Consider the following 15,768-nt stretch of genomic DNA (forward strand, 5'->3'; position numbering starts at 1 on the left):
CAATAAAACACACAGCAGGTGAAGGACTTACCTGAAAACAGTGCCTCCATCACAGCCTTCACCTTCCTCCGGGAGACTCTACTTGAGCAATACTAAGCACAAGAGATCAATGCTGGGTTCCAAAATACTTACAACACTAAAAGCAGTTTTTTTTTTTAAAACATGTAAAAACAGAATACACAGATGAGGCAACAGCATTTAAGACATCTTTCTCATAGTTTCCTTTTATTAAAAGCATTCCAGTACATCCTTGGTTGTGCTTTAGAACTGAAACATTAATATTTTTTCTTATTGTTCCAGTGGCTTTATACAAAAAAGAAATTTGCAGTGATACTAAAATGCCCTAAAATCTGGAATTCTTTTATATGGTAGTTCAGATCCAAGTAAACATCACATTTCATGTAGGAATCATCTTTATTAACCTTAGTTGTATTTCTTCCTCTTGCCACCCTCCAAGCAAGCATTAGTTAACCACTCACCATGCCCAGAAAAATCTCTCATTGCTGAAAACTATCTGTTTGTAGTCTAAAAATCCAGATTAGCAAACAATTTTGACAATTTGCCTGTGTCTACAAGTTAATCCACAAGGGCTGCCTAAATGAAGCTGCTGCTGAAATAGTTGTTATTCCCAGAAAATGACTGAATCAGAGCTGGACAGAGAACTCAAGAGTCACCGAGTATAAGTGGAATATATATGCATTTATCTCTCACAAGATCTACATATTTTATTGATCTCTGAGTTCTTCAGGTCTTGAACTGAAGTATTTACAGGCTGAATTGGTCTAGTCTTGAAACTACTAACAATTATTTGTATACCTATTAAGCTAGTTAACCAGTATTACCTAAATAAATGCATGTGGCTTCATTAAGTCTAATTTTCCCCCAATTAACTGTAAGATGTATCTTGGCATAGGAATCCTTAAAGCAAGAATTGTCATACCAGGTAACTATGCCAGTCTAACCAATAGCCTGAAGAACAGCAGCAGTAGCATTTTGCATTAAAACAGCAAGTAGGAAGAAAACCAAGGTTCTACATTTGTTTAAGGGATCTTTCTAGAAAAGAATGCTATCATTCATTTACGCAGAGCAACAGGGTTAGTTTTCTTGTAAACTTGGCTCACCTTCTACTTGACATTGTGACCAGATGATTCTACCTGACAGAGGAAGTGCATGCTGGAACAAGGTAACCAAACCAATCATCACCATCTGTATTGCACATTCAATCAGTGGCACTGAGGCAACAGTTCTTAATGACTAACATATAAAACCCTGATGTTTCCATCTTGTCACTACTCCACACTTCCATGAAGCTCCAGCTGCTTGAGCTTAATCACTGAAGTAATTGAAAGAGAAGATGGATGCAAAGACTGCAACAGCAGCTGCTATTACCACACCTGGAACAAGAAAGGAAACTGCTCAGTGAGTGACCAGGGCAGCACAGGCAGCAGCAACCAGGATGTGGAGGGCAGGGTCAAGGTGAATGACAAGCAGGAGAAACTAACAGCCACCCCAAAACCTATCTACCACTGCTAAGCCTAAATCTAAAGGCAGGATGTCAGATAAATAACGATAAAAGCTTCACATGATGTTTCTGATCAAAGGAAGAATCTTCAGAAAGCCAGCTGACTGCCTACTTCTGTAGTGCTCTGGCCACATTCTGGCCTGTAACACACTGACTCTGCACTACTGCTTAATTCTAGGAATCTCACCAGAAGAAAAATACAAAGGTGTTAAGCTTTAAGAAAGAAAAGCAATTAAGCTTTTTCTCTTCTGCATGGCACTACATCTAACTCTGTCAGTCTCTCTGCAGCACAACAGCAATTTTCCTATTGATTAACGTGCTTGTTTCTCAGAAGATGACACACAAAAAACCAAAGGCTTGACTGATGATTCAAGGGAAAACATTTTTATATCCAAAGCAAACACATATTTGCTGCTACTACTCTTTAATCTCCCAGTTACTATGTCCTACTTCTAAGAATTAATAGAAAACACAAGTTACTGTTTTGTTGACTGAAGTCTAACTGCATAGTAATAGGAAAAGCCAGTCAAAGCTCACAGCAAAGAGAGCAGAGAGATCCGTGACAGCTGGATGAATGAGCATTGTGAAGTTGTAGTTGAAAGACAAGCTTTGTGGCTGGGTGTTCCCGGCTTCCTGAGGCTGACAATTAGCACCCAAGCCCCTGTGTACTTGTCAGCTGGGGGAGATTAGTGAGTCACTGGTCAATTTATGGATGCCGACCTGTCAAAGCCATTCAGCTGTGTTATTGTTCTTTCAAGTAGGGAATTACAGAAGCTGCAGCTCTCCAAAAAGATAAATCAAGCTACATGATGAGTCCTTTTATTGACTTGTAGGTTGAAATACAAAGACTGGCTTTGTTCCAACCGAGGGCTGTGGTTCTTTATTCCCCAGAAACACCCTGCACTTACAGCACTGAGATGGGGACTTAGTTTAGAAGAGCTGTTGCACTAAATTAGCAGCACAAATTAAGACTTTTCTGCTCATCTCACAAGTTAATCATGCTGTGGAAACCAACAGATTGAAAGAGCCCATCATAGCTTCTGGGTTGCCATACCAAAAGCAGGGAAGCAACATACCCATGTTTTGTTGAAGCTTCAACAGCAATGTTGCTTTTGTCACTTGTTTCTGTTGTGTGTCATCCACGATGCCGGTAACTGGACAAATATCAACTGCATGGAAATCAAGCAAACAAGTAAATACCAGGTGAAAAAACATCAGTTGTGTTTTACAGATGAATTCATGCAAAAGGCCAAGAACGTCCTACCAACTTTATAAAGTTACTTTTATGGTAGAAAAAAACCCAGTTCATTGCCATAGAAATTATATAGTAGCAACAGCATAGTGCTAAACTGTTCTGTATGGCTAGAGGAGTAGAAATAAAGAGGAAAAGTACATTTAGGAGGGAGTTCCTAATTTTCCACACCCTGCTTCCAGAGTAACATACCCAATCTCCTACACATACCCTGGGGACAATGTGACTACTCTGAGAGGGAACCGCCAAAACGAACCATCAACCGCCTTCCAAGATCAAAGTTTTCACTTCAAAGCCATTTGTGCTGAGTTCAGGCCACATGCAAAACCCACTGCCACCAACAGAGTGATCCAAGTATCATGTCTCTAACCAAGAGCTAGAAATGCTTTTTTCCAAAGCACAGAAATCCCTTTTTGAAGATCTCTTAAAAAGACACTTTCAGGGCAGGTACAGAGGACACACACATTCCCGTCTGGAATAGCTGCTAAATCCTTGGGCTGCTCAGCCAGGATGTGACAGAGCTTATGGGATTCACACCCAGATATATCTATTTCCCTTGAAAAGTTTCCCCTAACCACATGGCTACATCCAGCTTGTTAGAGAAGGGGAGGAAAGAGATTAATCTTGAGCCTTCTGGCTGCACAGGTTCATTTATCCCCCACGGAGCAAGAATGCTTTGGACTAGGCAGTTCAGTGATGGAGGGCCAAGTCTGCATTCCTGGTCCCAGAAGAGTTTGCTAAGGTACCACTTGTCAGAAGTCCCTGATGACAATGCAGTAGCTACTATTGCAGGTATCTTCTGGACAAGTAAACAGAGAGAGAAAGTGTCCTGGATGTCTTTGGAAAGAACAGAATCCATGTGCTGTGAAAAAAAGACTGACAGATTGTTCATATTCCGAAGATGAAGAAAAACCCACAGCAGGACCAGATAGCAGGTTTTAGCAGTCTATAATGTCCTGTTTCCACAGAGGGGCTGCCAATCACCTATACAAGTCATATAGTGTATGATTCCTGGGAAAATTAGTCATGGAAAAGTACTTTCTCTATCATATAATTAGCTATAGGGGAAATGTATAATCTAGAGGTGGGATCAGAAAAGTTGCTTCTGCCATAAGATGAGTCATGTGCACGGGTGTCTTCGAACTCTTAAGTCAAACTTACACAAGACCTGTTGTTACACAAGAGCACCCCCACTAGATATTGAGGACCTGTCTTTAGCCTTTTTGATCCCTGAACCTGCTGACTTTGTACAGGATGCATTACAACAGAGCAATTCCTAAAGATCCAATATGAAACCTCACAGGATAGCAAGTCACAGATGTACATGCACATACACATGAAGTATAAAGTCCCTTAGAGATGTCCCTGCAAGCTGCACAGACAAAAATGAAAAATAAGGACACAACACTCCAGTGCAAGGGGTGCTTGTCTGAAGGGCAATTATCTGGTCCACAACGAGGCCCTGGTTTCATCTCCAGTTCTTCTGTGCAAAGGAAAACACACCCTCATTAGCCTGAACTAGGAGCAGAAATCTTCAACTAGAGTAAATGAACTATTGATGCAAGATGGCATTTTAAGTACCCAAGAGCCCTGTTCTCTCCAAACTACTTAACAGTTTTCAATGCCCTAAAATAACAAGTCACTTTTAGAGGAGCTGACCACATTTCTTGGGTTGCCTTTGAAGTCTAGATCCAGCAGGTCTGCTTTAGTCCTGATGAGTAAGTAGGAGAGCTTGTGCCCTCTAACTTTGTGTTTCTGTGCATCTTCCTAAGAACTGCCACACTTCTCTGAAGGCAGCTTTTGAAGCTGCACATCAAGGCAGCAATGCTCACTTGCTCAGGGAAAAAAGAAAACGAAACAAGAGGAAAGAAGCAAAAAAGAAAGCAACAGCCTTGAGCTATTTAGTTGCCATTAAGTTATGGAGACTTGTGTTTGAAGCAGCTGTAGCATAAATCACACAGTTTTCAAAAGCAGATGCTTTCCAATTTTATGAATCTTTAATTCTTCCATTTGCTAACAAAGACAGGGAAGTGACTACCACTACTGGAGTCTTATTTATGTTTATCCACTCAGGGTATTTAACACCCCAACCCCTGCACCAAGCAGGGATTTAGTAAAGCCCATCACAGAGGCAGCTTTCAGTTGCTTCTCATAAAGCCCTAATGCCTTGAGACTGCAGTGTTAGAGCTATTTATACCTTTCAATTATAAATAGCTCAGGTTTTACTTTCTATTCTCCATGTAACAATTTTAAAGCATGACCCAGAAGTGACCCCATTGCAGAGTTGTACAAGGAATCAAGATAATAGAACTGTAGGAGACAGCAGCAGAGACTGTACAAAGTAAGCACATAAAACTGACATTCTCAAAATACCTTCATAATGTTTTGACTAAAAGCTGCTTGAACATAAAACTTTGGCCTGTGCTGATTAGATCCTCTTCTTCTTCCAAAGTGTTTATTTTAAAGAGCAAGGGAAAAAATATTTGAAATGCTCATGTTTTTGAATTTTAAACAACTTTTTTTATCAGCACACTTTCCCCAGAGCTTCACTATGGACAGCATTTCCAGTTAATTCAAGGTCACTGCCTCAGCCCATAGGAATTTTGATACAAACAGGCTGATGCCAAAATTCACTACAAACTGATTTTCATACCATTACTGAATGATTACTATTACTAATAAAGACACTGCTAAGCCTTGAGAAACAACAAATACCACCCAAACTGGAATGATGCACTGACAAAGCCCTTCCCCAGGGGAAACCCCCAACTCTGTGTGCCACAAAAACATGTTTACAGCAATACTTTGATGCTTTGTACCAAGGGACCAATAAAAATCAAATTGCAAAATTAATGCTTTTTCTTACAACACAGAACACTTTTCTTATACAGCTAACAGGTCTGATTTTTAAAAGGGCCTTCCTGGCATTAAAAAAGCATATAAATACCTTGTGATTGTAATAAAACACAAGTTCGTGATGCTGTAACATTAGTAATTACCACAATGGACCAGTGTTGCCCCACTGGCATTATTGCCATCATCACCATTAACAGAACTCAAACTCCAGACAAGCTTTATGGTGCTCACTGGGACAAGACCAGTCTCTCGATTTTTTCTGAAATCCTCTTGGTATGTTTTTCCCCTCTCTTCTGCTATGCTCTTACTTTCATTTACACTGAAAAAATATCAACAAATATACCCCACACACCCAACTCTGTAACCAGCTCCAAGAAGATATCAGTTCATTTTGCAAGCTGCCTGGGCATCACTTCACACCTGTCACTGGCACCAGGCCCTGTGGGGTGTTGCTGTCCCTCCAGTCGTGCTTTCTGCCTCCCTCTGGATCACACATCCTTACATAAGCAATAAAGCTGAACTGAATCATCTTCCCTCTCTCTCCCACACCCATCTCCACTGCTACAACAGTCTCCCTTTGCCTCCCTGAGTTATATTAATTCCTTTAAGCTCAGTGATAATTAGCTTTAAGATTATTACAGTTTTATAATACAAGAGAGATTTTAATTTGATTTCCTGTTTTCTTGAGGTTTGTGAGCTACAAACATCTTGTACTTCTCCAAGTAATGAGACAGATTCACAACTAACACATTTAGCTAAAAGAAAACTGATTAACTTAGAAAGACATAAGAATTCATTATTAGTCCTGAAAAGAAGAAATTCAAAAAACCCTCCAAATAGCTCAAGTAGAGTATCAGGAACCACAGCTCTCCCTACACAGCAAGCTCATGCCTACATTTCCTATTTTTTTGTCCCTAAACACCAACATCAAAAAGTGCCCACAGCTCTTATCTAAGAAATAGTGTGTTAGATTATTTTTTTAATTAACCTGAAGCTCATATTCATGCTGATGGGGGGAGAAAAGAAATCTCTTCCATAAGATCACAAAAAGTATTACCAGATGGATTTCAACTACAGATTTGACTCCTACATTAAGTTAAAAGTCACAGGGGAAAAAAATGAACCAACAAACAATAGGAAATTATACACACCAGAAAGATTCAGAAAAAGGAAGTTGGTAAATAAATTACAGCAAAATATGTGTATTAGAAGGAACAGAACAGTCTCGTAATCAGACATAAGACATTCAGTAGAAAATTAAAAGCTCTCTCAATTTTCTTTCCGTTTTGAGTGAATCATAAACAACCCCTGGTTTGGGCACTGCATTTAATACATAAATTAAAACACTCAGAACAAAGAAATGTACGTTGTATTTTTTTGAAAGTCAGGTTTTAGCATGAGAACGTCCTGAAAGACACAGACTATATATGTTTTTTTAATATCGAGTGAAAAAACAATAGATTTGACTTCAGCTCTCAACTTCTAACTTATTCTAAGTAGTATCAAAGCAACTGAGCTCTTAGACCAGCAAAATTGAACTACTAAAAAGTAACCAGAAGATAAAGCTTTAGAGGTTTCTCTTACATTTTATCTGCCCATCTAGGGTCTCCTCTAACACAGGTGTTGAGCAATGTAAGCAAACCTTGTCTAACCATGTATTTGTGCACCCCCTGCAGCTCATGAGCTGCAGCCCCGGCTGCAGAGACAAGGCAGTGAAAGAGCAAATACCTGAGAGGAGAGAAAGAGGCCTGTTCCAAGCTGAACACAGCAACAGGTTTTCACAGATCTATCTAAACTGTAACCAGGCTGATATAAACCCTTTGAGCTTGATACAAAGCACACCCCTGTTGGGATAAAACTGGCCTAAGCCATTACTCAAGATTTTTGTACTCCATGATGCAGTTTGTCCTGAGTCTGGGACTGTTTACCTGTGCTCATCTCCTCTGCTATGTGGAGATCTTCAGCTTGCACAGACTGATCCAGCATTTCAACGAAACGCTCCTGAACTTCTCCAGCAGCCTCATCATCAAACTTGTAATCACTAAGCATCACACTGGATCCAGCAACTGGGACAAACAGTCTTTGAGGTAAGACATGATATTCCCTCCCAAAACCTAAAAGAGGGAAGAAATACCATCCAAATAAAGGCCTTGCCAGTTAGGATAAGATTCCTCATTAATCTCTGGCCATAAAGATAAAGCTATTGCAAAAGAACTGCTCAAGGTTTCCATGTAAAAATCCTGCTTTCAGGCATGGTTTGTTTAGTTGTTACAGTTTGATGCAAGTTCGGGCTGCGATTGCATTGATTTATGTTCTTACATTAGTCTTTCTAGAAATACTCAAGAGAGCTCCAAAACAGACCATAAAATGTTAAACAGACCTTTTTTCACGTTTAGAACGACTAGCACAAGATCTCTGGGAAAGACTGCAGATGGGAGCATGCACAGAGTAGCAGATTATTTCAACACCACGTATTGCAAATGCACAAAACCACGAAGTTCTAGTGCCACCTGACGAAGAAACTAAAAACTGCACACAACTGACAAGTTGAAGTCATGGTTGGGTTAGTCGGCCAATACCGAAACAAACCACAATACCCTAAAGTAAAGGCTCCTTCTGAACATGAGCCGTTTTTCCTTACACAATCAACCTGCTCCCAGTTCTTTTGTTTTTTCTAAAATCACTACCAAAGATAGCACCTCTTAAAAAGGCTCTCCTTTATATAAGATCTTCAATTTGACACTTCACTAATATTTAACTAATTTATTTTATAAGATAATATTTGGTTAACTAATATTTGGTTTTAAAAAAAACCAACACACACCAAAAAACAAACACAGCAACAAGAACTTGATTAAACTGCAGTTTAAAGAATCAGCCAGCCTGAGCTAGGAGAGCTGGTCTTAGCATTTATCCCCCTATTTTTAGTATCATCATGACAGAAATTTTACATTCATTAGATTAATTTGCATTGTGATGTGGCCAGAGCCCAGTGGTCTGTGAAACACCAGCTAATGCAACCCAGCAATTATTCATGGTGCTGAAAGAAGATCTGCTTCTTTAAAAGGCACAAAGCCTGTACAATAGTATTTGAAGAGAGAGAAGTTAGGGGACAGAGACAACACAAATTATACATATTTACAATTTAAAATGTGCAAGTTATAGTTAAAACTTCAGTGACAGGAGTTTCAACTGCTGAATTTTTGAAAATGTCAACATCTCTGATCACTGAGAAAGAAGCAAAAATTGCTATTTATGGGCATGAGTACTGAACATAAACTCATTGTGAAAGCTGTGATGCCAAAGAACCCATCTGAACTTGACAGAAACTGTCCAGATTTAAGAAAAAGCCACAGCTGCCAAACAGCAATTGTGCCACTTGCTTTTCATTCTGTTGTAACCACCCTGGAGCTTCAGTAAACCAGCAGGATTTTCTACACCCAGCAAAATTCACTGCAAATGTAAGCTGGGTTTTTTTTTGTTTTTTTTGGTTTTTTTTTAATTCCTACTTTTTTTGCGAGGTCCTTCATTTATAATCATATCTTCAAACAGTATTTCACACCGGTCACTCAATGTGTTTATGATGTCTCTTTTCAAAGCCTGAAAGAACAAAGCAAAAAGATCAGTAACATTTGCAAAGTTTTTGACTAGTAAGAAACAGAAGAATTCCCTCCAAGGTCCAGCCCATGTTGAAAGAACAGTTCTTCCCAGAAAATAAAAGCTCTGAAGAGAATTCAAGAAAGTCCAATAAAGCTAACATCAAAAGAACTGAAATTTTAAAAAGCAAGAAAATAAATGTGAAAAGCTGAGGAAAATGCGAGTATTGTTAGAATATGAACTGACAAATTCTAGGTATTACCATTAAAACCAAACAGAATCACAAAGTTCAATAAGCTGGGGGGGGGAAAAAATCACTGAACACAGCTGTATTTTCCCTCCACACATACAAACATTGTCTGTGACTGTCTCTTCAAAGCCTCAAGACTTTGACAATTTGTGCAAAGATTCACCAGAGAGCAGCCCTAGCAAGGCTGCAGACAGAGCTGCCAGTAGTGAAAACAGGACTGAATCCACCACATACACACCCAGATGGTTTCCAAAACAATCCCAACGTGCAAGGGGATGAACACTGACACCAGTTTAGATCACATCATTTTGACAAAGAAAAACCAGTATGACAAATTCACTGTATTTCAGAAAAATGCTTCTGGTGAATTAACCACCTTTTCACTACCTGAATAGCTTCTTTCACTTTGGGCTTGTTGTTATGGATGTAGGCTCTGCATTTCACAGAACCTTTGAGATTAATGGAACCACTGCAGACCTGGACTGTAGCTGTTGATCTTTGACTTGAACCCTGGGACTGAAAAATAAACATGTTTCAGCTTTATCTCGTTACCAAGGCACTTGCAGCACAAGTAACAACAGATCTGGGAAACTAACAGCATACATTAAGATGTTTACATATAACCTCTAATTTTTATTTTTTTTTTCTGTTGTTAGATAAGACTGAAAACCTCTCTCCTTTTCCACTATGGAAAATGTATTTACTTTTCCAGACCTTTCATTTCTTGCAATCTAAGTATTTGTATCTACAAGACTTGTAAAATTTTGCAGGCAAGCGGCTTGTGGCTAATGCTAGCATTGCAATCTAGACATCATCTTAAGACTATTCTTTGGAAACAAGTCTGCATGTTTCCTATATAGCCAGCAACACTTAGTGTCCTGAGAGTCATCCCATCTGTCAGTACCAAATTATAAACGTGCTCACATTTAGATTGTGTCAAACTGTTGCCTAGAAATACTTGCCCTCATTACCACAATGAGTGTGTTGTAGGGGCACTCTAAGACAACACCTGGAACACGTGTAATTTCCACAGGAACTGCTTAAACTACTGCCAAAATAAAAAGCTGTCTTTTCTCTGAGGCAACTAACCATTGACACAAAGCAACAACAAAAGCTGAGATACCCATCAGGTCTTTAAAATGGCATCTTATACATTTCTTAGAGTTTTGCTAAATAGAACAAGTACCTGAGGAAACAGGATGGCCCGTGCTGTGCAAGAAGCCTGCAAAACATGCCTGGATGCAACTGGACTCTAGGACTAGACACCTAGAGCAGGGTTTGACCAGAACAACCTCTGGTAGAGAGGACACTCCTGACACAGACCCTGCAGCTCCAGGAGACCCAGCTCACAGTCCAGCTCACAGGACCTAACACTAGTAAGGAGCTTCTGACAGAAGCACTCAAGCAAGTGCCCACAGCTACCTGGGGCAAGGAGAAGCATGGAGGCCATTCTGGACTTCAGGGCAATGCAAAGTCACCTTGAAACCAAGGTTTGCAGGTACACACAGGAACTGACCATCACATGAACTTGTTTGTGGGTTCATTTCTGTAAGCAGTTTGTCAAACCTTCCTTGCAGCTGCACAGTGCAATTCTTAGACAAGGCAGGAATTCCCTAAGACACCAAAGATGCCAACCTGTCCACAGCTCCACAAGGAATAGCCACAGGGGGAATAAAAAGGCTTAGAGAACGTAACTGGGGTTTCTAGACAGTAATTCAGAATGTTATTTTATTTTTTATTCTATTTTATAGATAACAGAAGTTATACTTAACAAACACCTCAATACTTACCAGCTGTGTCAGAACTTTTACATCAGAGAACTGAGTGCTGGATTGAATATTTCCTCTTAGCTTTTTCTGATGGAGAAAAAAACCAGTCTGCCATGAAACAGGAAAAAAAGTCTCCCTGAACCAAAATCTCTCAATTAAATAATATGTGCCCTAGTTTCTAGCTTTAAGGAGAGAAAAATGGCACAGAGAAAACAGCCATGAGAATAGAATTCCAAAAATAAGAGATGAATTCATCAAAGTCTTTCCATTCTTTGCTAAAGGTTTAGACATAGGTAGGCCTTAAAAATCTCACCACCTACATTCACACCTTGATCATGCTCTGTGATGAGGAGACAGCACAGGAACATTTTTAGTCAGACTTCACATTGCCAAAGGAAGAGGGAACTTGCAGCATCGAAGACATGAACACAAACAGTCCTGCACACTGGTTACTGAAACAGGCCAATTAGATCAACAAACATTGTACAGCCAACATCTCAGTCAGGGCTTTATCACACTAAAGGTCCTAACCACACATCTGCTAGAGTCTGATTCCTTGTTGAGTGGTACTCACCTGCCCTTCCAGCAGCTCTGTATCATCACTTTTAACTTGTCCATTGATCAGAAAAACACTCTCTTCTATTTGTTTCGACCATCGACTTAATCCATTCTTTTAGAAAAGTGAGAACACAAAAAAAGGAGGAAAGAGAATTTCACTAAAGGAGCTGGAAAGTATCCTGCTAACAATTATTGAAGCACACGCTTCAGTAGTTATGCTGAGAGAGTTTTAAAGCTTCTGAAAAAATCTGTCTCTAAGTTTTCCCAAAGCTAAATCTTAAAACCAACATGTTCAGAACATACCCATTAAGAGACAAGATGTGATTTTTGTACAGAGGGATGCAGCCCACTGAAAGTCAATTCCCATTAAAAGCACCCCATGCCCCCTGCTCTGAGTGGATGGAACCCTTCACTAGGTGAGGCAGAAGACACTTTAGTTGGAATAATCATGACAATTGCTCAGTAACTTTGAGCAAAGGGAACTGCCAACACTAGACACTGCAGACAAAAAGCTACCTGCAGTTTTTATGCTACGAATGCCTCACAGTAACCTTAAATTACATTTAGAAGAGGAGTAACTACGAAATATTCTTTGCTGATTAGTCTTACTCCTATACTCCTCACAGTAATTCAATCTTCCTAATTTTCAACAGAAAAAGCAGTGAGGGGACCAAGCAGATGACTGGTGCAGCTGCTCAGTTACCTTGGTATTCTTCTCCAAGTCGTGGTTGGTTGAAGTGGCCAGAAGTGGAATGTGAATATTAACATTGACTGTGCAGCCCAAAGCTGACCAGGAAGCAGACAGAGCACTCTGGTATTTCCAGTCTGCTGGTTTAGCTGAGCTCTGAGAGCAGAAATAAGCAAAAAGCACCTGTACACAGCACGGTAGATCTCAAACAGAGAGCTTATTCTGAAACACTGCCAGCTGTGCCTGACCCACAGGGTGATGAACTTACCTTTGGATCTTGCACGTCATAGGTTCGGCAAACTACTCTTTGCTACTTTAAGAAAAAGATCAGGTGAAAAGCAAAAAAAAAAAACAAACCCAGTAAGAACAATTCATAATTAACTTTGTACTTTACTTAACTTCTTTGTTGAACTTATCTATGCTCTGAAGAAAGCTGTCACCTTCCATTAGTGTAAAGAAGTGGACAAACATTTGACTGTAAACTCCAGCTAACATAGTGCTGCTGTCTCATCTCGTGCAAGTACGTGAGGATCACCAGGTACTGACAGGGAGAACCACCAAGGTACCAAGTTGCAATGTGTCCTCCTCTCACTCACTCCTCTGAGGAAAGCCCTGCTTTCTCTCCTATTACCTCATTTTCAACAGACCCAGCACTCTTCTGCAGCATCAGGACAGATCCCACATGCCTGCTACCTCCCTGCTTCCCTACCAGGAGTGTCTGGAACAGAAGCTGTGCAGGATTCTGGATGTTTTCATCACCTCACACAAACCAGAAATGCCTGGAGAAGACAGAGTTTGATGCCACCACACACACACAAGCCTCACAGGAAGACAGAAGGGAAACTCTGCAAGGATAAGAGGGTCAATGGTCTTATCCATGGCTAATCAGATAACTCTTAAGGTTTCAACTTACTGCTCTGTGTCTATCTGAACTCAAAAAACTTTCCCCTCCCAATTAATTATTTAGTCAGAAAAAATGAGATAAACAAAGTTGGTGGTAGCAGTCTCAATGGATAAACCTTGCTTGTAAAGGATACTTCTTTGTAGCAGCACAAATCTGAAGAGCTGCTCTGTCTGAGACCTCCTCCTCAGCAGGCTTCCAGAGCCGCCTTTTACTCAAGGACTTCTCCACTGAGAAGATTAGCTACAGACGAAGAAAGCATTATGGATTTTTCATCAAAAATAATGCCTTGTAATTCCTGGAAATTACTATTACTACTGCACTGCAGTTGTAAGTCAGTGATAACATAATTAAGAACACTCCTATCTTCCCAGCAGGAAGTCTACTCACCCTGCGCAAAGTGTTCTGACTGTCCTTTAGCAGCTCTGGAGTTGCAATGATAAACACCCCGAGCACCAGCAGGCCCCCAGGAAGCATTCTAGAAACCTTCAAAAGGGAAATGACCACGTGTCAGTAGGAATGAAATGTGGCAACATGGCACCTGACTTATTTTCTTGCTTCAGTCCTATCAAGTCTCCATTTCATCATAAACTTGGAAAATAATACAGATATTTTGGTGTAAAATATCTGCACCTAGCCTCACTAGGAAGGTTCCTTCACTTTGTGAAAAAGGCTTGAGATTACACAAGTGTTGAAGCAGTTTTTCTAAGCCTTATTTCCTCCCTGCTCCTCCCAGCCCCCCACGAAGAGGTCCTGCTGTGCTACCTGGCTGGCATGGGTGGTTATCCACTCCTCATCCAGGGATGCCAGTGTTGGAGGAGCACTGCTGCCTTCCCTCTGCTCCTCCCTGGGAGGTGTGCGGACGGCCCGGATCACGTAGTCTCTTTGGGGGGAGCACTTCCAAGACCACCAAGATAAACAAACAGAGCATGAGCCTGGTACTGAGCCTGAGTGACACAGCAAGGTCTGCTTTGCAGCAGGGAGCACTGAATCCTACAGCAAGCTGGTACAAGAACTCCATCATGAACTTGCCCTGGCTTTAAAGCCTTGCTCAGGGATAAGTTTTAACCTCATGACTTCTGATTCTTTCCTGGGGGTTGTATCTTTCACACAATGATTTTACAAGACTCGAGTTGCTGGTTGATATTGCAAACCCGGTACAAAAATCCCTTCTGGTCATACCACCACCCTCCTGCACCACACAAGCTCAATGTTTAAGGGACTTACCCCAGGTGATTAAGGCAAATCTTCCCCCTTCATCCATGAATGAATGAAACATACTAGAAATATTTCACACTTACCTGCCCTACTAACAGGCCAGTGACATAAGGTTTTGATTTTGGGCTGAGGTCTGAAAGATACTGCCCAATGGCTTCCTCCACAAAGTAAGTCCTACCCATTGTAGCAGCTTTAAGGTTATACTTTCAACCTACAAAGCAAATAATGTATCCAGTCAAAGAATGTATACAAACTACACCAGTTACATGAAAATAAGACCTCACGCAAACATTTTCACAGAATCATAGGGGTTGGAAAGGACCTGGAAAGCTCACCCAGTCCAACCCCCCTGCCAGAGCAGGGGCACCCAGAGCACATCACACAGGAACATGTCCAGGTAGGTTTGAAAGTCTCCAGAGAAGGAGACTCCACAGCCTCTCTGGGCAGCCTGGCCCAGGGCTCTGGCACTCTCACAGCAAACAAGTTCTTCCTGAGATTCATATGGAACCTCCTGGGCTCCAGTTTGCACCCACTGCCCCTTGTCCTGTCACTGGACATCCCTGCACAAAGCCTGGCTCTGTCCTCCTGACACTCACTCTAAACATATTTGTAAACATTGATGAGGTGGCCCCTCAGTCTCCTCCAAGCTAAAGAGACCCAGCTCCCTCAGCCTTTCCTCATATTCATTTTTAACTGATCAATACTTTACCTGTCAACCAAGTATAGTCAGACAGTTTTACAACCTGCAAGTTTATTTTTTAATGAAAAACACAACTCTCGATGCTAGAGGCAGCAGTATGCAATGCTGACTTGAGAAAAAACAAACTATTTTAAACACTTGCCACTGAAATCAGGTGGCAAGTCACGCAGATGCCTCCAAGCAACCATTCCTGGCTGCATCACGTTTCACCCAAGGCCAGAACGTCCGAGCGCACATTCCCATTTCTCTTCCAAGGACCTGCCAAATTCTACACGTGTGCTTAAACACGCCGTGCACAGCTTCCATTCCAGCTCCCACGGCATTCCAAGCCCAGCACCCATGGCTCTCCCAGGGCCACCGGCACAGCAGGAAGAGCCCGGGGGGGAAGGCAGAGCGGCCCGGGGGGAAGGCAGAGCGGCCCGGGGGGGAAGGCAGAGCGGCCCGGGGGGGAAGGCAG

At 41.2% G+C, this 15,768-nt stretch overlaps 1 protein-coding gene across 1 annotated transcript; it reads right to left on the reverse strand.

The window, feature by feature from the left end:
• Window positions 1-1,326: 1,326 nt before the first annotated feature.
• LOC104388914 (chromosome unknown open reading frame, human C1orf27) lies at window positions 1,327-14,793 on the reverse strand. The gene is made up of 13 exons (XM_009997845.1): window positions 14,695-14,793; window positions 14,159-14,290; window positions 13,784-13,879; window positions 13,530-13,636; window positions 12,761-12,797; window positions 12,508-12,648; window positions 11,821-11,916; window positions 11,268-11,333; window positions 9,865-9,993; window positions 9,140-9,230; window positions 7,559-7,744; window positions 2,599-2,691; window positions 1,327-1,394 (listed from the first exon to the last, which is right to left on the reverse strand). The coding sequence occupies exons 1-13, from the start codon at window positions 14,791-14,793 to the stop codon at window positions 1,327-1,329; spliced, it is 1,341 nt and encodes a 446-aa protein (XP_009996147.1).
• Between the last annotated feature and the right edge of the window lie 975 nt (window positions 14,794-15,768).

Source organism: Chaetura pelagica, unplaced genomic scaffold (assembly GCF_000747805.2).
Source record: "Chaetura pelagica isolate M959 unplaced genomic scaffold, ChaPel_1.0 scaffold655, whole genome shotgun sequence".
Classification (NCBI taxonomy): domain Eukaryota; kingdom Metazoa; phylum Chordata; class Aves; order Apodiformes; family Apodidae; genus Chaetura; species Chaetura pelagica.